General features: G+C 39.5%; 1 protein-coding gene across 1 annotated transcript; it reads right to left on the bottom strand.

The window, feature by feature from the left end:
* Nucleotides 1-14055: 14055 nt before the first annotated feature.
* Nucleotides 14056-14935, bottom strand: LOC137732417 (putative gamma-glutamylcyclotransferase At3g02910). Its single transcript, XM_068471726.2, has one exon. It carries the CDS (start codon nucleotides 14841-14843, stop codon nucleotides 14316-14318), a length of 528 nt encoding a protein of 175 aa, XP_068327827.2. The 5' UTR covers nucleotides 14844-14935; the 3' UTR covers nucleotides 14056-14315.
* Nucleotides 14936-24796: the final 9861 nt, after the last annotated feature.

Below are 24796 nucleotides of genomic sequence, written 5' to 3'. Positions count from 1 at the left end.
CGTACCACGCCTCTCCACGGTGAAAGCTTCAGAAATACCCAATCACCAACCTCATACGCTCTGTCAGTAGCATGCCGATCTGCTAAACTCTTCTGCTTATCCTGGGCTACCTTCAGATTAGACTTAATTACTTGAACATTGTGAGTAATCTCCTCAACAATCTCCTGGCCCAACAAAACTCTTTCTCCTACCTTCGACCAACACAACGGTGTGCGACAAGATCTACCATACAATGCCTCAAATGGTGCCATGCTGATACTCGAATGAAAGCTGTTGTTGTAGACAAATTCCATTAAATCTAACCGCTTGTGCCAAACATCACCAAACTGTAACACCGAAGCTCGCAACATATCCTCCAAAGTCTAAATGGTTCTCTCTGACTGTCCGTCCGTCTGAGGATGATACGCCATACTATAAAGTAGTCTCGTACCCAAAGTTTCCTGAAACGCCACCCAAAACTTAGATGTAAATCGTGGATCACGATCCGAGACAATACTCACAGGGACACCATGATACTTCACAATCTTCGAGATGAATAACTCAGCTAATCGGCCCAAAGAATACTTCTCCCTCACTGGAATGAAATGTGCTGACTTAGTAAGCCGATCAACAATCACCCAAATGCCGTCAAAACCATTATGTGTACGCGGAATCTTGTACACAAAATCCATAGTAATATTTTCCCATTTCCACTCTGGAACGGGAAGCGGCTGCAACAACCCAAACGGCTTCTTTCTTTCCGCCTTAACTTGCTGACAAACAGCACACCTGCTCACACACTCAGCTATCTCCCTCTTCATACCCGGCTAAAAATAAAATGGTCGAATGGTATGATACATTTTAGTAGCTCTTGGATGCATAGCATAAGCTGAGATATGTGCTTCATCGAGAATTGCTTTCTTTAAATCCAAATTATTAGGCACAAACATCCTACCCTCCTGCATCAGCATGTCATCCGAATCACGAACTCTGAGGTCTCTCCTCCTCCCTCGATCTCGAGCTTGAATTAGTTCTTGAGTTTCCCTATCAGCTACCTGAGCTTCAAGCACCCAATCGACTAAAATTGGCCTAACTTGAAAATTAGCAAGTAAAGCTATCTCTCGATCTTCTACCTCCAACCTCACTCCTGTAGATCGTAAGTCTGCCAAAAGAGGAATGCGACTAGGGTACAACGCGTTGATACGGCCCTGTTAAGTGCGTCAGCCACTACATTTGCACGACCAGCGTGATAATCAATCGTGCAGTCATAATCACTAAGCAGCTCTAACCACCTCCGCTGACGAAGATTAAGATCTTTCTGCGTAAAAAGATACTGAAGACTCTTGTGATCTGTAAAGATCTTACATTTCTCTCCATAAAGGTAGTGTCTCCACAACTTTAACGCAAAAATAATGGCGGCTAACTCCAAATCATGTGTAGGGTAATTGAACTCATGAGGTTTCAGTTGTCGTGAAGCATAAGCAATCATCTTACCATGCTGCATCAACACACATCCCAGACCATTCAAAGAAGCATCACTATAGACCTCGAAGTCACCACTATCGTCCGGGAGTGCCAAAACAGGTGCATGAGTGAGACAATACTTCAACCGCTGGAAACTCTACTCACACTTATCATCCCACTCAAATTTAACGTCTTTCCTCGTTAGTCTCGGCAATGGTAAAGCAATCACCGAGAAATCCTTAACAAATTGTCGATAATACCCTGCCAAACCAAGGAAACTCCTCACTTCCGTGACGGTTCGCGGTTGCTCCCATTTCTCCACAGCTGCCACCTTTTGAGGATCCACCAAAATACCCTGAGCTGAAATGATGTGCCCTAAAAATGCAACTTGGTCTAACCAAAACTGACACTTGCTAAACTTAGCATACAATTGGTGTTCCCTCAACCTTTTCAACACCAAAGTAAGATGTCGAACATGCTCCGCTTTAGATTTAGAATACACCAGAATGTCGTTGATGAAAACAATAACAAACTATCCAAATATGGCTGGAACACCCAGTTCATCAAATCCATAAAAGCAGCTGGTGCATTCGTCAAACCAAATGGCATAACCAAAAACTCTTAATGACCATAACGAGTCCTGAATGCCGTCTTAGGAACATTATCCCTACTAATCTTCAACTGATAATATCCAGACCTCAAGTCAATCTTGGAGAATACACAAGCACCTCGAAACTGATCAAACAAATCATCAATACGCGGCAACGGATAATGGTTTTTAATCGTCACCCGATTCAATTTCCTATAATCAATACATAGCCTCAAAGTTCCATCTTTCTTTCTCACAAACAACACTGGAGCTCCCCAAGGTGAAGTACTAGGCTGAATAAAACCCTTATCCACTAAGTCTTGCAACTGAACTTTCAATTCCCTCAACTCAGCGGGAGCCATACAATAAGGAGTTAAGGAAATAGGATTAGTACCTGGAAGCAACTCAATGGTGAACTCCATGTCTCGGTCTGGCGGTAACCCAGGTAAATCCTCAGGAAAAACATCGGGAAAATGTCTGACTACCCTCACATCCTCAACTCTACTAGGAGCAGCCTCATCCAACACCACATGAGCTAAGTACCCCTGGAAACCTTTAGATAACAACCTTTTCGCTCGCACGGCAGAAATAACGCCATGTCTCACCCCACCCTGCTATCCCAAAAAGTAACCACAGGTAGTCCAGGACGATGAAACGTAACTATTTTCCCGTAACAATCAATATTGGCACGATTGAAATGCAACCAATCTGTGCCCAGAATCACATCAAAGTCAACAATATCCAACGGGATAAGATCAGCTGGCATAACAACATCATCCACTATCACTGGACATCCTGGGTACACACAATCTACAATACATCTCTCCCCTCTAGGCATAGCAAACTCTAAATCATACCCTAGAGGTGTGGGGTGAGGTTGCGTCACTTGAGCAAATGTATGAAAAATCACAGAATGTGTAGCACCACAATCAATTAATACTCTAGCAAAATAACCAAGGATATTTAACGTAACCATGATCAAATCGGGGTTGTTCTGAGCGTCCTGCAGAGAGATATTATGAATACAGCCCTGGGTCTGCTGTCGTCCACCTCGACCTCTGCTCGTCTGGCCACCACGACTCTGAGTGCCACGCCCCTGACTAGGCTGACCAGGCTGCCTCGAAGACCCCGCACTACTCGTAGCAATCTCCCCCTGCTGAATCTGTCCTCCCTGAAACCACTGAGAACCGTCTGCTGGAACTGAAGGATACGACATATAGCCACCGGAATACTGGGGATATTGATATTGTCCCGGGGCATAAGGAACAACATCGCCCTGATAGTAATAGGCACCACCCCGGCCTGTCTACCCATAACTACCTGGGCCAGGAATCTGCTGAATCGGTATAGGTGGTGGCAAGAAAGTCTGTTGCGGCTTCTGCTGCTGACTCTGGGCATAATTTGCAGCTCGATGTCCCATCTGCCCACAAGTAAAGCACCCACTGCTGCCTCGCCTACACTCACCAAAATGCCGATTATTACACATGTGGCAAACTGGGGCCCTACCTCTACCAGCATCACCTTGTCTCTGGCCTCTAACGCCACCAGCAAACCTACCACCACGTCCCTGACTAGTGGCGCTAAAACCACCGCTAGAAGAGCTAGAACTAGTGCCACCACTCTTGAAGTTCTGTGTTCTATGAGGTCCGAGCGACGCCTGACCTTTACCCTTATCATCCTTCCTTTGATTACCGTCTTTCTCTTATTCCTCACTCTCGCTCAGCATATTTTCTGAATCCTCAATTCTCAGCAAAATCTCATAAAACTCCTGGTAGGTATCACAAGGGGTAGTAGTCGCCATCGAATGCCACTTCTTCTTAGTTCCTAAATAGAAACGACGAAGCATCTCCGCTGGATTACCAGCAACATCTAGATGATAGCGAGACAAATCAATGAACCTCCGGTAGTACTCATTTGCTGTCAACTTCCCTGTCTCAATTCAGTGAATTCCTGCTTCTTGCGATCAATATACTCAGGAGGCACAAACCTTATCCTGAACAACTCTCGGAATACATCCCAGTCAGTCTTCTCAGCTGGAGTCAAACGACGAAGTTCCTGCTCCTACCAGGATGCATAATCCTTACCCAAAAACCACGATGTCGTCTCTACCCACTTCTTGACAGAGAGATTCCCCTGATTATGCAAAACACGAAAAGTCTTCTCAATATGCTCTAGCCACCGCTCCGCGCCCTCATAACCCTCGTTACCCTCGAACTTATCCAACTTCAAATTATACATAGTCTCCAGAGGAGTCCTCTGGGGAGGGCGGATCGCCGAATGAATAGCTGTAGCAATAGCTTCCCCCAGCTGAGCAATATCGGGGAAACTAGGCTCAGCAGAGCGACGTGGTTCCCGACAAGGCGGCATAATTCTGACAGAAGACACCAAAACCATTAAAATACTCACAAAAGTACAAGACTGCCAAACCTAGGCTCTGATACCAAACTGACACACCCCGATCGAGATCAGGGCATGCTGGCCGTCACGTGGAAGTGACATAACCATGTGCACAGTGTGGAAGCTAATAAAATAGTAATATAAATAGTACGAATAAATAAAAACTAGCTTTACACAAAGTAATAATGAACAAGTGCAAGCGTAAGTGTGAACACTAAGTTCAGAGCATGAAAGCCTAATGCAGTTCGGGAGAAAACGACACAACAAAAGCACACCCGAAGGTGGTCCTACACTGGTGATCGTCTGTCAGATATGTCGGGGAAATCCTCAGGGAAACCACCAAACGTGCTAGCCAACTAGAACCTGGAGGGGCGCAAAACAAAAAGTGTGAGTGGGCAAAAACAAAGCTTTTCAAAAACCGTTTCATAAACAAGTTCTAACCCCTCGCCGTAAAACCTGTATACTTCCCAAAAAATATAATATACATATATATCAATCATGCTCGGAAAGTCTGCTATGCCAAAACCTCAAAGTAAAATGCAAGTGCTCAGGTAATATCACATCAATGCCATAAAAGCTGTCAGCCGGAGTCACCTAACTTGACCTGTACGGCTGAATCTAGAGCTCAAATATCCATCTCACTATCTATACCTGCACACGAGTCGGAACGACCTAAAGTGGTCTGTACGACAAGCTTGGGTGTAATATAAGTACGCTTAAGTGCTACCATCACGTGAAGGCTGGGCGAATAATCGCGGGTCACCTACGAGTCGGAACCACCTAAAGTGGTCTGTACGACAGGACTGTGCACCTAACTTGGATCCAAGATAAGCGTATGGTGCGGGAGGTGAACATCACGTGAAGGACTGTGCCCAACTCTGTGCGGGAGCACTAACACCGGGGGTGCAGGTTATGAGCTCTCTATGCATCTCAAAACACTACTAAACATAAACATAAATCATACTCACCTGGCACTTACCTGTGCGGCCACAGCACCAATACACACACACACACACATATATATATATATATATATATATGCAACAAAAAAAATGCATAAACAAACGGCAACACAATGCATGGCATATAAACGAATAACATTCCATTTCACTTTCTAGGAAAAGTATAACTATATAGGTATATACGGAAAACCAAAAGCCCACTCACTGGTATGTGGAAGGGTCGTAACCCCTTTGCCTCGAGTGACCACGCTTGTCCTCGGGATAGGTATCACCTATATGCGAAACAACTATAAAAACGTTAATTTTAAAGCACATAACCAACCTTAAGAAATAACTTCTCATACAATGCTCAAATGGGGCGTATGAATACACCAACGTGATCTACTCAACCTCAAAAACATCCCCATATTTTTAGAAAAAAATTTCACCGTCGCACACGCCCCTACGCGCCAGCCACGCGGAGGCACGTGCCTGGCACGCTGACGGCGTCAGTTAAGGCCATCAGGAATATTCCGTTAACTTTAACGGATTCCGTCAACGGCGTTAGGAATATTCCATCCAAACTGACGGAATATTCCGTCGTCTTCTCCGGCGAGGCTCCGGCGTCGGAAAAATCGGGAAAATTTTCAAATCGTCCTATCTTCTTCGTTTTTCAACCAAATTTCACAAAATTGGTACCAAAATGAAGCTTACAACGAGATGAACAAAATCATACCACTTTCGAGTGCTAAAATTCACGAAATCTCATCGGGAAAATACCCCCAACTCCGGCCAACCTCGAAACTCACGATCCCGACGTCCAAAACCTTCAAACGAACCACCCCAAGCCTCCTAAGGACCTCACCAAGCTTCCTATAAGCTTGAAATTCCCAAAAACATAAGAATTTACGTGTGCATGAACAGTGACAAAAATCGAGTATCCCGAGTTCGACGTGAAAACGAAGGTATCCTTACCTGAAATGGGTATGGTTGAACTCCTACGGACCTCATGAGCATGAATATGTACTTTGTTCCTTCGATCTGTGAAGTTTACAAGGGTTTTAGGGTATGTCCATACAAATGGAAGTGAAATGGGGAAGGGAAATGGCACGGTACAGGTGCAGGGACAGGGAAAGGGTGAAGGGAATGTGTGGGGGAAAATGTATGGTGTAAAACCAGCCATACCAAGCTCAAAACAACCACACAACGTAAAAATTCACACTAGGGGCAAAATCGTCTTTTCACTCATACGTTTTAAAAATTTTCGGAACGGGCTGTCACACATAACTTTTCACTTACAAATTAAATTTTGTGAAAATTTAAAAGTATAAATTTATTCACGACTGACTCATCTTCTACCTTTAAGTTGACCATTATTTGAATCTAATGAATTTATCTCAGTTTTGATTTAGGTGTCTCAGTTTTGAATTTTCTAGATCAAACATCCATGTCTTTTAGTGATTTGATTAAACATTTTTTTGTCATAATTTTGGTGCTATATGCACATTATATTGTAACAAATTTCCTATAATCTAGTATTTTGATTACAATCTCCTCCGTTAGAGATAATTGTAAAAAAAATAAAATAAAATAAAATTAAAAAAATTTGGTTAGATTCAATTAATTATCTATGATATGATTTAAGATATTTTCTTTCCAAAATAGTTTAAAATATTTTTCCCAAAATCAATTGTACCGAAATAAGTTTTTCTTGTAGTACGTTAAGAGAAAATAGGATTGAGAATAATATAAACGTACCAATACACAATGTGTACAAAATAAAAATAATGTACGTATATTAACAATATATATCAAATCAAACGTGCCAAAATTGCAAATAAACGTACCAATGAATGATTTTTGTAAATTCAAATGTACCCGCAAATAATATATACGTAATGTATTGTACCTAATAATAATTCGTCAACAACTATACTTAAAAAAACAGCAAAAAAAAATATAATTTCACAAAAAAAAAATTGAAAAAATTATACGGAGCTTTTATGTTGATCACCAACTATTTGAAAAAGAAAAAACGATTTCGAAAAAGAACTAATATTAAAAGTTTGCATAACCAAAAAAAAAAAAATTGTGATTGAAAAAACATATTTGGAAGAAGAGAAAATATAGTTTAATTACTAATATCTCCACTAAATAAGAAAAAATGCATCATGCAAATAAAAGGATAAATTCAAAAATTATTTTAATTTAAGAAAATAGACGTGACTATTGGTCAAAACACTTTAATCAAATTTTAAAAAAATCACAGATGTTTAATCTAAATGATATAAAAAACTATAGGAAATTCTAATTTTCCCTTTAATATATTTTGAAGAACAATCATCAAGAATCCATATTAATGATGAATAGAACCTTTGGTAGCATACAACTGGGATTTGTAATACACTCAAATTTGTAAATATCCTCTTACCGTTATGTTTTTCTTATTTTGTTTTCCCATTTACTACCATTAATACTCGTAATTTAATAAGGTAATATGAGGCATATCTTTAGTGGCAAATAAGTGAAGGTAATTTCAAGGAACATAACCACCAGGACCACTACCTTCACCACCTCCTCCATATGCACCTCTGTGCACTCCACCATAGCCACTGCCGCCACCCGAACCTCCACCACCACCACCTGCATAGCTACCACCACCAACTCCAGCCCCAGCTCCTCCACCACTCCCATATCCTCCTCCACTTGCTCCTCCAACAGCATAACCTCCTCCAGCACCACCACCATGCCCACCGCCACCTCCATATCCTCCACCATGTTCTCCACCAGCGCCATAAACCCCACCAGCACCACCACCTTCTCCTCCTCCATAGCCACTACCATGCTCTCCGGAATATCCGGACCCTCCACCACCACCAGTACCTCCTCCTCATCCACCGCCAGCAGCATGTTCTCCACCAGCACCGTAGCCAGACCCACCTCCTTCACCACCCCCACTTCCATATCCTCCTGCGCCCCCAGCACCATAAGCTCCTCCACCACCACCACTTCCTCCACCGCCACCGCCACCATGTCCACTAGCACCTCCATAGGCAACACCACCACCTTCTCCACCACCACTACCACCTCCATGTCCAGCAGCACCATGCTCTCCTACAGCTCCATAACCACCACCACTTCCTGCACCTCCTCTGCCACCATAACCTCCAGCACCAGCGCTGCCATACCCTGATCCAGCACCACCCCCAATGTCGTGGCCTACAGCAGGCACGTGGACAGGCTCCTTATAATTTAGGAGTGTTCTAGCCGCAGAACATATCTCCATACCCAATAACACAAAGAAAACAAAAGTATGAGCATTTTGAGTAGTCATTGGAATAATGCAGTTGAATGCACAACAATGGAGTATTGCAAGAGAAGAGTGGGCAGGTATTTATAGGAATGGAAAGGGTCTTATAGCGCGTCTCTGCTGAGCATAAGGTGGTTGAAGCACATGCAGATCGAATATACACTCAATACGCTAGTGTGATTTTGCTGTCTCCCATGTACATTGATATGGTCACTCAATCAAGCATTTGTTAAGCTAGAGGTTGTATAGGAACCTAATTTCCTTATCTAGCTACCTTCAAAAGAAAAATTCCTTATTTAGCTATTATTTGTGTTCAGCTAATTTATTGAAACCCTTTGTACACCACTGTACCTGCTAAAACTGATCAAATATGGCATGAAGTTGGCTATAAGTATCAACATATTACTTGTGTGTTATTTATAAGGCGATGTTTGATTCCGAAAAAATATAATGAAATTTAAGTGCGCCCGTGTATTCAACTACTTGATTTCTAATGTTGTTTAGTGAAGAACAGAATTAGCTGAACTGAATCATGCTAGGTTAAGAACTAAGAAACAGCTTAACAATCATAGTTAACAGAATCTGATGTCGGACAAATGCTAACAAGGTTTACCGATCGAAAGCGCATTTAGATTTACTTTTTAGTACGGTGACCCTATATTGTTTAAAGAAAGATACATCGATCGGATACATCGATCGGTAGAACTTGTGATCTTTCCAGAAGTACAGAAATCCGAAGTCTACCACCTTCAAAAGTTCCTGTCATATCCATCCTCCCTTCTCACATCTACTCATCTCGTTTGGTTTGGAGAAATTCTTTACCACTGTTGGACCAAGCAGCGAATTACGTGATGCTGATGGGCCATGTCGTATAAGCATTTAGATGTGGCGTATGTGGAGCCAAAAATAATTTCAAAAATTCTAGAAACGATACATGAATTTCTCTGTGAAGAAGGTAAGAATGCCATCATTAAATGGGCCCCCACAATATTTCCACACACAATCTAACATCCCTGGAGGCTCAAGTAGAGTATGACACCACCAAACTTCCCTGCTCGTGACAAGAAAGAAAAGTCAAAGACATTAAAGATATGATTAATTGCCAAATCCTATCTTTAACACATTCCTAATTAAAGTTCAACTCAAACAAGTAAGGAATCATCATCACATTAAAGAAGGATGGTTTGTTGGAGGAAACCAAGGAAATTCCGGTCCTACTACTTGTGGAGGAGTTTTCAGGAATTGCCATGGTCATTTTATTGGTGGTTTCTGCCAATGGATTGGTCATCGAAACTCTTATTTGCAGAATTATCTGCAATTATTATTTGTGTAGAATTTGCATATCAGCTAGGTTGACATTGTCTTTGGTTGCAAAGTGACAATTCTAGTGTTATTTCTGCTTATCAATCGTCTAATTTTGATCCTCCTTGGCCTCTCTGTACACAATGGTCTATTTGTTTGGACCGCTTTCGGAAAATGACTTTCTACGCATCTGACATATATCGGGAAGGAAATTTTGTTGTGGACAATTTCGCTAACATGGGCTTGTCTTCTCCAACTTTAACTTGGCATGATTTTCCTCCACTGGCAGCTCGTGCTACATTGTTTTCAGACTATGTTGGCTTGACTGGCTATCGGTTCTCAAATTAATGTGCATCTTGGCATCTAGGTCTGTCTCACTTTCTTGTTTTTTTTTCCTAACTTTTTGGTGTTGCTCAACTTGTTTTGCAGGTTTAGACCTCTAGGTTTGGTTTACAAGGGGTTAGGTTTCATATCACCCCCCCCCCCGGGGTCCGCTCTTTTTGTTGTATCTTTCTTGTTTTCGGTTTCTAGAGGGGTAAGATTTACGTCCCCCATGACTAGGTGTAACTTATTTTTTCATTATCAATAAAATTTTCCTCGTAACATTGAGATTTCCCAAAAATTAAAAATTAAAAATCAAGGATGCTTCCAAGAATATGTCAAGATATTATTTCATAATTAATATCTTTGAATTATTCTTTTTTCATCAATCTTACAGATGGCATACCTTGGCTAATGGAAAGCCGCCATGTGCAAGGCCAACCGTGCCCCCATGGCGTTCACCACCCTAAATACTCCTCAACACCAATTTCTGGTAGGCTTTTTCTACACATACAAGCCTAAAATTCTCTCTTCAAAGAAACTTAGGCATCCGAGATCCATTGGCCAACCCCCTCTTACCTTGTGTGCGCACGTGTGGCTTTGACCTTGATCAAGTGTTATTCGTTTTGTAGGTACAACTTCGTTAGGATTGAGGATGACGAAAATTTGCTATTACAACTTATACGGCGCTAACAACTTGTTTGCAGATGGCAGGCAATGATGTAAACAATGACCTAAGTAGCAGGTAAAGTTATACATGCGTACAATGCACGGTGGTGAGCAAGTGCAGCACAGCAATGAGATCGAAGATATCGTTGACCTTGTCTGAGTTAGCTAGCTGAGCTCGATCCAAATGACACAAAAGCTGTGCCGCATTCTTTGTTTTTGTTACTAGCTTAATTAGCTCAGATAGTGTAGGTATCTAGATCTCACTGTAGAATAGATGGATGGGACCAATCCATCTCACTTTGCTTGGCTAGTGGAGCCTTTACATATTCTTCACGCTTGTGGCTTATTATTACATTGGTAATTTGTTACAACCTTCTTTGCCCTACATCATTCTGAGGCATGAAATTTTTTCAGATATAGAAATATGAGTGGCGTTCAAATCCTAACCAGTTAGTAATTTGAAACGGCGCTAAATACTCGTTTGGGCCTTCTCCGCAATATAATCTAATGATTAGAATTGTTTAGTTTTTAAATCATCATCCACAGATCGTTCTAGTAAAAAATCTCAAACTTGAAACTGTTTAGCCTTTTAATTGTTATTGTGAACATTTCATTGTTTGTCCACAACATTTATTCGTTCATTTTTCAAGTCACAATTTAATAACTAAATGGCTTCCGATTATTGTGAATTTTTGCAAATTTGATATTTCATTCTCAATGCTCGCTCCCCCCTTCACAAAGGCATCAGATGGATTATTAGTAATCGTAAGAATGTTTTTTTTTTTTTTTCCTAGGCTCATAACTCCCCTTTTCTTCTTTGCTTGATGGACATCAAAGGAAAAATATAATGGTTCTTGGATGAAAGACAAATTGCAGGCGTTTCTGCATCTAAATATTCTCTAAAAAAATTTTGCTATTACCTTGCCACTAATCTGTGTTGAATATTGTTTGGAATCCTAAACACTTCCCAGCAAAGTCTGCTACATGGCTTATCACCTGAACTTATACATTAAGAATTTTAAAGAAAAAATTAAGAGTGATAGGACCTTGATTTTCAGAATTCATGACTTGTCATCTCACTTTAACACTGTAAAGTTTACATAAAAAAATAACTTGTAACATCGCACATGATTCATTTCAAAGGAAAGTTTCCATGACCTCACCTGTCCTCGTACCCACCACCACCAATGTAGACTAGCTTGCCTATTGTCCCACTGCCACTTCCACGACCTTCTCTACCCACCCAATCCATGCATATAACCACATACCCACCTCGGCACAACCCACAGGAAACCCACCACGCCTAAACCGACCTCCCTTAGCCACAACCTACCCCCATTGCATCCCATGATTTTGCAAGCATTAACACGTAGAAAATCAATTTCAAGGAAAGAATAAATTTTAAATCAAACAAACTAAACTGTATAAAATGATAAGGATTACGGGGAGGTATTTCAATTTGTTTTCTCTCCTGAATTTGTGAAAGTGTCCTGAAAATGGGTCATCTGCGACACATGCTATTTTTTTAATCGAAAACTTGACGGTTGTCACGGTGAGGTGACAAACCATGGATGATACCTTTCGTAAAATTCACTTCAAGATGAGAAAATTAAATTGATGTATAAGTTTGATGTACCGAAAATTATCCTTTTGCATTTTGTAGGTGCGGTAAAGAGTGAAAATGTGACATAACTGGGACTGAAGGACATCATGCTGTCAAGGCCTTCTTCAACTGTGGGGAAAACTGCACCTGGTGTAATGTATATCAATCAACATACGAATAAACTATTCGAAGTTGCATCAACTATCACGATGATCGAGTGTGCATAGCAACAAATGCCTTATCCTTTTGACAGACATGGAGATGGGACAGTGACTAAGGACGCCGTGCAGCAGGAGGTAGAAAAATTTGGTGCGCAAGCGAAGCACACTTTGAGTGTGGCGAAGGCTAGAAATTTGTTGATGGTTGTAGATTGTGACGGATAGCTGAAGAGCATCAAGAAAGTGCATATGCAAACAGTAAACTACCAGTTACTATAGTTGATATTAATGGTCTTGAAATGCAAGTTCGATTTTTCTATGTACAAATTTAAGAGATAAAAGGAGAATAAGAAAATAAAGACTTGTAGAAAGTGGGGAAGAAAATCAGAAGATATAAAACAATAAGTTCATATTTGAGTCTTCAGTACTCTGAAAAGATTCCCGTGATTATTCCAGTCACAAAAAACCAGAAAAGGCATGCAGGAAATTCAATAGGCTCAAAAGACACGAAGAACAACTTACAATTTACCGGCAATTGCTTCTGCAGTCTCAGCATTCCTCAGTACAACTCTCGGGGGGACGGGAGGAATCTTAAATCTCAGGCGACAGGCCAGGCTTGACCTCTAATGAAAATGCAGATTGATAAACGTTTTAACACATCGCTATAAATGACTTTAGAAGTGGCATCCTCGTGGACTTGTGATTATACTCAGTTTAGGACTGCCTTCATTTGCTTGTTAAAGATGGGGACTGCAAGTGACCTAATTTGCATGGTTTGAGATTTGGTTCAAAGTTCAGATTGGTTACCTATCTTCCAAATATAATGATTCCTTTTTTTCTTTTTCACTAGTATAGCGTGTAATAGCACATTAGACAAATCACGCCAAGGAAAATCGCTACTTGAAGAATGTGTTGAAATATTTTAGATTGATTGGCCGAGGGGTCTCACTTTAACGACACGGATAGTGTCCTTAACTTTACCACCTACCTAATCTGTCAAATGTGGGATTTTACCACAAAATATCACAGTATTAATTAGAATAGAGTAATTAGTTGACTTCCCTCACTGATGTGAGACTGCCAACAGAATGTACGGCTGACAGTACTTATGACTCATGAGTGAGTCACTCAGAATATATAACATTATATTGTTAGAATGTATGCCTGGAATACACTATTAAAATGCAGTATTTGGAATCTATGGCTGAATGTCACATTAGCTAAACGTTGCAGCTCTTGGTGCTCATGCGCGCGCGCGCGCATATATATATATATATATCATACATATATATATCATCATCATATAAGATGACATGGCTAAGATTAATATAAACTCATCTCAATTCAATCTAAGAAGTAAAAACTGTACTACATGACAAGATGCAACTCAAATAACAATGGGTATCTCTTCTCTTGCTTGCAAAACGTGACATCACCAATAGCCAATAACATGCAAGTGAATAGCAAATCACTCATAACAATTGAACTTCAATTATATTTACTCAAATTCATGCAGAAAAGCAAGATAAAGTGACCTAATCATCCCCACCGGCTGAAAAGTCTGACATTTCCGAGACTGCCCCTAACTCCTGGAAACAAATTGTCGGACGTCCTCGAGAATGGTGCGACCCTGGTATGGCCTATCTTGTCTTTTCACGTACCCTCTGGCCTCATTCTCCGTGAACTCGCTCAAACCCTTCTTGCCATTTCTCTCCCACATCGCAGGGCCAAAGCTCCTGTGTGCGAAATAAGCCTCAGCCGAAACGACGCCGTCTCCGCTGCCATGGATTACGTGAATAGGGAGGCGCTCGTAGTGGCCGATGCTGGTGCCCTCCAACTCGTCGAACCGGGCGAGTCCGCGGGTCGAGACAGAGTAGAGCTCGCCCTTGATCCGGTGGCCCGACCCGGGGAGGTTGATAAGGTAGGGGATTCCGTGGGGTCCGCAAATGAGAGGGTAGGAGTGTTGGGTGACGTAGGGGCCTAGGGACACGGCGTCGTTTCGGTCGATGAGGTCCTGGGTTAGTTTGTGGTTGTGGAAGCCTTGTTTGAGTGTGCCGTAACTGAAGATTAGATGGGGTTTGGATTCGTCCGTCGGACTCTCAGCCGCCATCGCCTATTGGTCTGCCGAGTGCCAACGCAGAGAGACGGAGAGAGAGTCAGAGAGGAAACAAAAGCTTCAAAGTTTAATCCGTTTATGGGGCAGATGTTAGGTAAGCCCTTTCTTCCATTTGTTTATATATTAGAAACTCCAACAATGCCCGTAAATTGGGCTTATCCTACATGGGCTGGGCCAAGCCTACGTAGTTCAAGAGCCTTTCGGCCTAATTATGATTGCGTTTTCTAAGGTGCGGACCGCATTTTGCGGACCTTGCATGCGGACCGAATATGGTCTGTTGGATCAAATATGGATGGCCGAAAAACAATCCATCAAAATGAGGTTAGGATGAAACCGAGTCATGAATGACATGTCACTAATAAAAACGGTATCCAGCATCAATTTAAAATTTGTTGGATTTAAACTCTCCCCCTCCCTGACATCAAAAATAACGTTCTTAAATTTGTCTTCTCCTCCCAAAACTCTCCAACAGTGGTAGTTGTGTTGTGCTTGTCTTCTCCAACCTTACTGCAATTCCAAATAGCAGTTAAGAAAATAAGGAGAATTTGGTTCAAGGGTGTGCAGTCAGTTCTACATAAAGGATGTGCATTCAAGGGTATGTAGTCGGTTCCACCAAAAGCACGTGTTTTTCACTTCATTCGAGTTGGGTTTAGAGTCCTTGCATGATAACCGTCATTGTATTTGTTCCTGCTTCGTCAATTTCAGATTTGGTGAATTTTGAAGATGGAACCCTAAATGATGCCTTGTCACAGTAGATGGATAGCTATGAAATTTTGTTGTCAGGTTGTTGTAAGGTTATATATTGTTGAATTTGTTTGTATTTGTATTGTTATGTGTACATGTTTAGCAATGTATGATATTCAACTAGCAACCCAAGAAGAAGATTCCTATAGGGGAAGGGTTAACAACCTATTCCAAGCCCTCTTTGCGCTAAAATTGACAAGGAATACGTTTAATGAGGCACAACTTGGTGCCTTTATGGCACCCTACTTTGGCCACCTTGAGCGTGTGGATGAATTGCCCTTCAGTGGGGAATTGGTCTAGGAGTTGTCACTCCGTAGATTGGAAAACCAAGAGGTTAAAAACCTAGAGGGTCTGACCTATTTAATAGGTTGTGAATTGACCTGGTTCACAAAGAAAGACTTATATCTCATTACCGAGTTACGATGCGACGAACCCTTTGACGTAGAGGTTGAGCCAGAAATGATTAGGTTGCTAACAAAGTATTTTCACGGGAAATTAGGGTTGGTATGTGAAAGTAGCAAAAGGAGGAAAGAAAAGGGCATAGGTAATTAATGCCAAGCCTGCCCCCAAGAAAGTCACGAAAAACATATATATGACTTGTGAGGAGCTTGAAAGTGTTGGAAATGTGCCCTAAACCAAATCATATGATGATACATTATGGACATTATGTTAAACTAAACTAGTTTAATATAAGGGCAAAAATTATTATTTAAAGCTGTCTCATATAAACAAAGATTATTGATTAATGCCTTCTCATATAAATGTTATACGCTTAAACAATAAGTCCAAGGAATATGTAATTAGGAGAATGTGATCTAAAAAAGTTAGATTCATGAGACATTCTCTTTCGTACATATATCCTAAACATTCTTGATCACATGATTACCAATTGGGCATTGACGATTCCTTAAGATCAGTACATGCTATGTCTTCTCTCAGAGAGAGTGACTGGTCTCGAGTCATTTGTGTGACTAACACCAAGACAAGTATGTGGTGCTCAATAGAGAATGAGTCCAATGAACGCAATCAACGAGGAGTTCTCATACTTATGTCACATTAGAACTCATGGTTGGGATAATGCAAAGTAGTCATTTAACTTGAGGCATCATAGTTGTCTTATGATTAGGTCATTGATCTTTGACTGTGTTAAAGGCACTCCATCAAAGGGTGTAAACGACATAGTTGGGGTTAAGCATTTAACCATAGAGGCAGGTGAATGCATAACTAAAGATCTTTAACCTTTAAACCATTAAGGGAGAATACTCTACAATATGATTAAGAATTTTTGGCCAAAGTATGAATGAGATTTACGAAGCTGTTCTAAATCACATTCAAGGTAATCATATAAGGAAGAGAATCACATTGGATAGTAGACTTGAATAAACTATCAAACCAAGCAATGTGACCCAAGAGTATTGTTTTAGAGAAAGATCGTATTGCATTTGTTATCCCAAACTAAATAGGTTCTCCAACCTCTTCTGATTAGCTAAGGTAGCCATGACATACTACTATGTGTCACTCATGACTTGTGGAAGCCTTAAAGGTGTATAATCACTAAAGGGAGAATTGAAAGTAAGTCTCAATTCACAATCAATTTGGAATGAGTTCTAATTGCCTAGTGCCTCGCTAAAAGAAACCTAATGGATCACACACCGTGTAGGGTAATGATTGAAGAAAGTAACGAAGATGAGTATGGACAATTAAATAGTTTAATTGCATAAAGTAAGGATTAATTAATCAATACCAAAGGTTCATATTAGGCTTTATGTCAGTTTCAAGTTTCGGGCCCAAAATGAGTTTTGGTTCATAAGGCCCATTGAGTTTAAGTTGTATGAAAATCAAAACAAAATGGAAATCAACCCAAAAATGAAAGCCAAAACCAGCCTAGAGGAAGGGAGTGATGGCTCACTTAATAAAAGTTTACAACTTACTTAGAATAAGGTATAAGGGCAACTTTATAGTTCCATCCTTCGTTAGGGTTTCTAGAGCCTAAAGAGAGAAAACATTTCTCTCTCTTTTTCTACATTAGGCCGGCCACCATGGGAAAGCTATGCTAGCATTTTGATCTTCCACAGTCGTTCATCTTCTTCCTTCACCATCCTTGGTGTCAAAACTTAGAGGTTTCTAACTTTGTGGACTTTTGGAGAATCATTCAAGCATCCAAATCCAAGAATCCAAGGAGACTACAAGATGAAGATGAAGGTCATGGAGTCCTAACTCAATGAGAGGAACGAAGCCCTCTCATGGGTGATTAGCCTTTGCTCATGCACAGAGGAACTCTAAGAGTATAAACAAATCTCAACCCTATTTGTGCTTAGAGTTGAGTCTTGGTTCACCACCACTACTAGGCTTTGAATTTCATGGTTTAAGTTTTGTTTTAAAGTGCATAGAAGTTTTCTTCCGCCATTTAATCGTTAAATGCATGCATTATGTTGCTTAATGAACTTGGTATTTCAAATATTTTCCTTCAAGTGGTATCAAGAGCCAAGATCTAGTAGTTGGTGAACCCTTTTGGGTTTTCTTGTTCGTAGTCTAGGGTTTCACCCACCAACTTACAGAAGTAAACAACAACGATGATGACACTACCAGGAAATTAAAGTAGCGGAAGCATGAGGATCATCAACCAACAACGTTGGCCATGATCGGCGAAGATACCATGTCAACTATGAAGAAATTAAGAACTTGAATGAAGAGTAGTAGAGAAGCTAAAGACGAGAGAGAAAGTGGAGAGAGTTCAATAACTCTTTCATTCATCACAATGTAATAATTGTTGGATATTTATTAACAATCAATGATAAATTTATATAGAAATAAATTTGAATATATATGCTAATAAAATATAAATGCAACTTAATATTTTGGCAGAGTATCAAAAAAATGAAATTAATATTAAACAGGTAAGAACAGTGATCGAGGCTTGCATACTGCAATACCCTTGAACCAGAATTTCGTCCCTACTTTGTGCATGTAATTCGATGGATGTGTCGAGATTCCAACATTGGAAAACTAGACTTCTGGCAAATATCTTTGTGGTTCTCTTAGTATGCTTTGAATGGAAAGATAGATGATTTTCAATTGTTTGAATGATATGTAAATGCATGTATTTATAGTAATCATATACCTATTCGCAACATGCATGTTTTTGGGAGGTGAATGTGTGTGGCTTCCTCTTTTCCTCAAACTTTTTCATACGTTCTCAAATGCTCTCAGACTTCATCTGAAAGGATGAGTCTGATGAAAATAAAAAAATTAATTAAATCCAAAACTATATATATATATATATATATATATATATATATATATATATTACTTATAACACCCCAAACCCAAGGTTCAAGCCCAAATTGGCTCCCAATGGTCAATCTTTCCAATCACTTATACCACTACTACAATATAGGCTCTCACCGGTGAAGCAAAAACTGACAAGAAACCCAATTTCTGTCGGAAATTCGGGAAAAATCTGACATAAAACAATGTAATGTTAGATTGGAATAGCGACACTAATGCTAGCGTCACAAAAGGCCTTTAGTGTCGGTTTGTTCGCTTAATCCGCTACTACGCTGTGTCGTTTAAAAGCGACACTGACATTTACGTCGGTTTAAAGCGACGTATACTTGAACATTACTTCGGTTTAAAGTGATGTTAATTAGAAACTTAATTATAATATATTCACCCAACTGTCAGTTCTAACCGACATTGTGATAAAATTAAATAAATAAAATATACCTAAATCGACGTCAGATAACAATTAAATAAATAAAATATTCAAACTAGTAACGGTCTTAACTGACACCACCCTTGTTAATAATAATAAAAAAAAACGAGAATCCGTATTCGTTTTCAATTAATTGGTACTTAAAAAAAAAACCAAATTAATAAATTTCAAGTATTGGCTAATACTGACACACCTCGATCAAAATTTGGAGCGTGATGGCCGTCACGTGAGGGTGACGTAGCCAAGTGCATAGTGCGTAGCCAAGTGAAAATACGAGAAAAAAATAAAGTCAACAAGATAATTTACAATAAAAAGTTCAGTGAGTGCTAGTGACAAACACGGAAGGAAAAATGCAAAGTAGGAGCTCAAGTATCCTAGGTGTAGTCCAGAATAAACAAACACTACACAAGTGATAACTAGAAAATCTTACATGGAGGGTGCTCTGTCAGAAATGTTGCGATGCCTCTTCCGTCACCCATGTCCTCGCTACCTAAAACCTAGAGGGGCGCAAAACAGAAAACATGAGTGGACAAAAAAACAAAGCTTTTCAAACCCATTTCATTCTCAAAGTTATAACCCCTCTCTGTAAAACCTGTATACTTTCCAGAAAATACCATACGTACTTGTATATCAAATCATGCTAAAACAATAAAGCTCAAATATGCCATGCCAGAATATGCCGCGTCAGAATATTCAATCACACAGTATAAGCATCAAGCAGGTGAGATAAAACAATCATAATATGTCGATAATATCAGTACGTCAGTTAGAGTCACCTAAAGTGACCTGTACGGCTGAATCTATAGCTCCTCAACCACTATCCTGCACACGAGTCGGAACCACCTATAGTGGTCTTTACGACAAGCTGGTGTATCTAATTATGCTCAGTGCTACGATCACGTGAAGGATGTGCGACGTATCGCAGGTCACCTACGAGTCGGAACCACCTATAGTGGTCTATATGACAGGCTAGCACCTGCCTTGGATCCAAGGTGAGCGTATAGTGCGGGAGGTGAACGATCACGTGAAGGCTAGGCCCTACTCTGGCGGAGCACAATCACCGAGGTGCAGGAATATAAGTTATAACTCAATTTCATCAACACCACATCTATCACTAACAATATACTTACCTGACTTACCTGAGCGTCCGCGGCATCAAAGCGTAACCAACACAATCACAATAATAATAACGACGATATTTGACATGGCATTTCAATTATAAAACCGTTTAAAACGTAATTTTTGGAAAGATACCAATCAATATATACATATACTGAAAACAAAAGCCCACTCACTGATACGTAGAAGGATCGTAAGCCTCGAACCTCGCATGGCTGTGCTCATCTTCCGGATAGTCCTCACCTATATGTGAAACAACTATAAAAATGTCAATTTAACGCGCAAAACCAACGTTAGGTAATAACTTCTCACAAATTGCTCAAATGGCGTGTTTGGATATACCAACGTGATCTACTCAATCCCACGAACACCCCCATATTTTTAAAATAATTTTCTGAAGCCTCACGCACCCCCACGTGCCAGCCAAGGCACGGCCAGACGCGCCGGTCACGCCCGAGCACGTGCCTAGCACCCGTGTGGAACCCTAACGGCGTTAGGGAATATTCCGTTCAAACCCTAACAGACGTTAACAGCCATTACGTGACGCTGTTAGAATATTCTGTTAACTCTGACAGAATATTCTCCTCCTTCTCCGATGAGCCTCCCCGGTCGCCGCCGTCCGTCGTAGTCTGCAACTTGAATTTCGGCGGAAATTGGGAAAATTTTCATACTTCAATATCTTCTTCATTTCTCAACCAAATTCCATGAAATTGGTACCAAAATGAAGCTTACAAAGAGTAGAACAAAACCTTACCACTTTGGGGACCCAAAACCAACGAAATCTCGTCGGAAAAACTCACGATATTTCGACCAAACCTGCAACTCCCTAAAACTGGGCTTCCCGACATCCAAAACACTTCAAAATTATTCTCCGAGCTTCATGAGAAGGTTCTAAAGCTCCCTACAACCTTAAAAACTTCTAAAATCCTCACGATCACGTGTGTATGAACAATGCTCCAATTCGGGGTTCCCTGGTTCTCGGGTTTTCGAAGGTTTCACGTCGATTTAAGGGTATGGATGAGCTCCTGAGCTCACAAGGAACAAAAAAGGAAACTCCTCGATGTCGATCCGTGTGTGGGAAGTTGGCTTCGAAGTGCGTCTGTACACTTGCAAAGGAAAGGGAAGAAAATGGAAGAAAATTCGAGAGAGAGAGAGAGAGAGAGAGAGAGAGAGAGAGAGAGAGAGAGAGAAGAGAGAGAGGGTCCACGAGTGTGAGTGTGTGTGGGTGAGGTCCAGATGGTAGCCCACAAACAAAAACAATTCAAACAACACCCTACAACGCTAAATAAAGTCTAGGGGCAAAATCGTCATTTCCCACTAATGGTACAAATAATTCGGGACGGGCTATCACAAATACAAACATTAATAAAAATAATTAACAAGAAAAATAGTGCCAAAATATACAAATATTTTACATCTAACATTCCAAATATCAGGAGTCACCCTATGACCATATCCTCTGACTTTATTATGATTCTCAGGATCCATTGTATCAATATAAACACAGGTCCTGAGTGCTTCATTATCCTCTTGGCCCGACTCAATCAAAGTTTGCAAATTGCTCTCCATTGTTGCCTTGCATTACAATTTTTAAAAATAAAAATTCAAGCAATCGTAAAACAGAAAAATAAGCTATAGATAATAAAAATGAATAACAATAAAATACTAACATGAAAAAATCAATTACTTTTGTACGCTCCGACTTTTAATCAATCCAACTTTTATCCTTTCGTGTATGACATTCACGGAAAAGGGTTACTGGATCTGCCTTTTTCCCATGCTTCTTCCACTTTATGAAAAATAAAATTTCATACAAACAATTTTAAGCAAACCTCATATTAAAAATAAAATTTATAACAAACTAAACGAACAAAGTTGTTTTGTCCATTTAGGAATTGAGGGTCCACACCTCCGTTGAGACGTTCCTTAGTATTACAAAAAAAAAAAAACAATTAAAAACCAGGAAACAAACGTAAATTTTCAGTTTAAGCATAATACTAGTTTAAACACAAAACAAAAACTAAAATTAGTGATAATTCAAAAACAAACCAGCTTCGAACTCCTCTTCCAAATGAAGTTCCTCAGAATGTTGATCTTCACTAGAATTATCCATAGCAACAGTTAGTGGAAGGAGAAGGAATATGGCTAAAATGGGGGAAAGAGTAAGGCTGAAATGGGGGAAAGAGTAAGGCCGAAATGGGAGAAGGGGAGGGAGTAAACGAGAGAGAGAAATGAAAGAGAGAAATGGAAGCACGGAAGTAATGGGAAAGAAGGGGCTCAAATATGGATACAATTTTAGCGTCAAAATATGAACACATTACGTCGGTCCAAACCGACACTATCTCTAACAAACTGACATTTTTGGAGTTTGCGTCGAAATATTTGGACCTTGCGTCGATTCAAATCGACACTATCTCTGACAAACTGACATTTTTGGACTTTGTGTCGAAATATTTGGAACGTGTTGAAATAGGGTCACATTGTGTCGGATAAAACCAACGTTATGCTGACAGATTTCTGTGGTGTCGAAATAAGGAAGCTTTGTGTCGAAATGACTGCAAAAGCTTTTCCAATCCATTTTCCCGTGCAAAAAAAGGGGGAAAATTCCCGCCCACAAAATTTGAATTCAACCGATGCAGATGGCATATGCCGTCAGCTAAAAGTGATAGGCCTAAAAAAAAAAAAAAAAAAAAACATGTTTAACACAAAGTTAAAAAAATAAGTTGTTATGTTATCTCATATAATATTTTAATAAATAAAATTTAACTTATAAATAATACTTAATAAAAAACAGAAATATAATTTTATGATAAGATATCATCACACACTAATTGAAACATGGTTTAATTAATACATAAAATGATTAATATACTTATTCCCCATCATCATCTGTTAGCTCGTCGTCGGCGTTGACTTGATTAATGAGCTTGGTAGGCAATGCTAATGATTCAAGAAAAGGAGTTTCTTCCACGCCAACCCTTGTATGGAAATTTTCATTATTAAGAATTCGATCATGCAAGATAATAAATAAATAATGTGATTGTTATATCAACTCACATGTTGCTTGAACCATTCTGGAAATTCTTTCTTGCTTAGCTCCTTAATTTGTCGCATAGTTAACCTTTCTCGACGATGTTTAGTTTTCAAGAATTCCTCATGTTGCCTAGACAATTATGTCCAAATTTAGATAATTAATTTTTCAAAGTTAAGAAAACCAATAAAACATTAAGATGTATGATTAAACGTTCTTACCTTTGAAATGGGCTAACTTCATCACAATTATTTACACTAGTGGATACCACAAAATCTTATGTTATATTTAATGAAAGTATGAATAAACTCTTAAGTGTTAGTGAATCTATTATTTTGATGGGATACGCATTCTATGAAACTAGTTTCAACGATCCAACCGTCAAACTTGTTTGTATATACTTCGAGATCGCGTACACCAAAAATTGCAAAAAACAAACATTTAGAGATCAAGTAATGGGACAAAACTTTTCGACGGTTATCAACAAAAAATCACGATTTAACGGTTATTTTAACTCTGATTTTGATGATTTTTTATAGCTACACTACTTGACCCTATATGAATACAATGAATGAACTTGATCCTCAATTTAAAATATTTACACTAGTGGATACCACAAAATCTTATGTTATACTTAATGAAAGTATAAACAAACTCTTAAGTGTTAGTGAATGTATTGTTTTGATGGGATACGTATTCCACGAAACTAGTTTCAACGATCCAACCATCAAACATGTTTGTATATACTTCGTGATCGCATATGCCAAAAATTGTAAAAAACAAACATTCAGAGATCAAGTAACGGGAGAAAACTTTTCGACGGTTATCAATGAAAAATCACAATTTAACAGTTATTTTAACTCCGATTTTGATGATTTTTTATAGCTACACTCTTTGACCTTATACAAATACATTGAATTAACTCGATCTTCAATTTAAAATATTTACACTAGTGGATACCACAAAATCTTATGTTATACTTAATGAAAGTATGAATAAACTCGTAAGTGTTAGTAAATCTATTGTTTTGATGGGATACGCATTCTACGAAACTAGTTTCAACGATCCAACCTTCAAACATGTTTGTATATACTTCGAGATTGCATACACCAAAAATTGCAAAAAACAAACATTTAGAGATCAAGTAACGAGACAAAACTTTTCGATGATTATCAACGAAAAATCACGATTTAACGGTTATTTTAACTCCGATTTTGATGATTTTTTTACAGCTACACTCCTTGACCCTATATGAATACAATGAATGAATTCGATCTTCAATTTAAAATATTTATCCTACTTATGTTATACTTAATGAAATTATAAATAAAATCTAAG

This window comes from Pyrus communis, chromosome 16 (genome assembly GCF_041283825.1).
Source record: "Pyrus communis isolate YQ-2024b chromosome 16, ASM4128382v1, whole genome shotgun sequence".
In the NCBI taxonomy this organism is placed as follows: domain Eukaryota; kingdom Viridiplantae; phylum Streptophyta; class Magnoliopsida; order Rosales; family Rosaceae; genus Pyrus; species Pyrus communis.
This window is presented reverse-complemented; position numbering and strand designations above follow the sequence as displayed.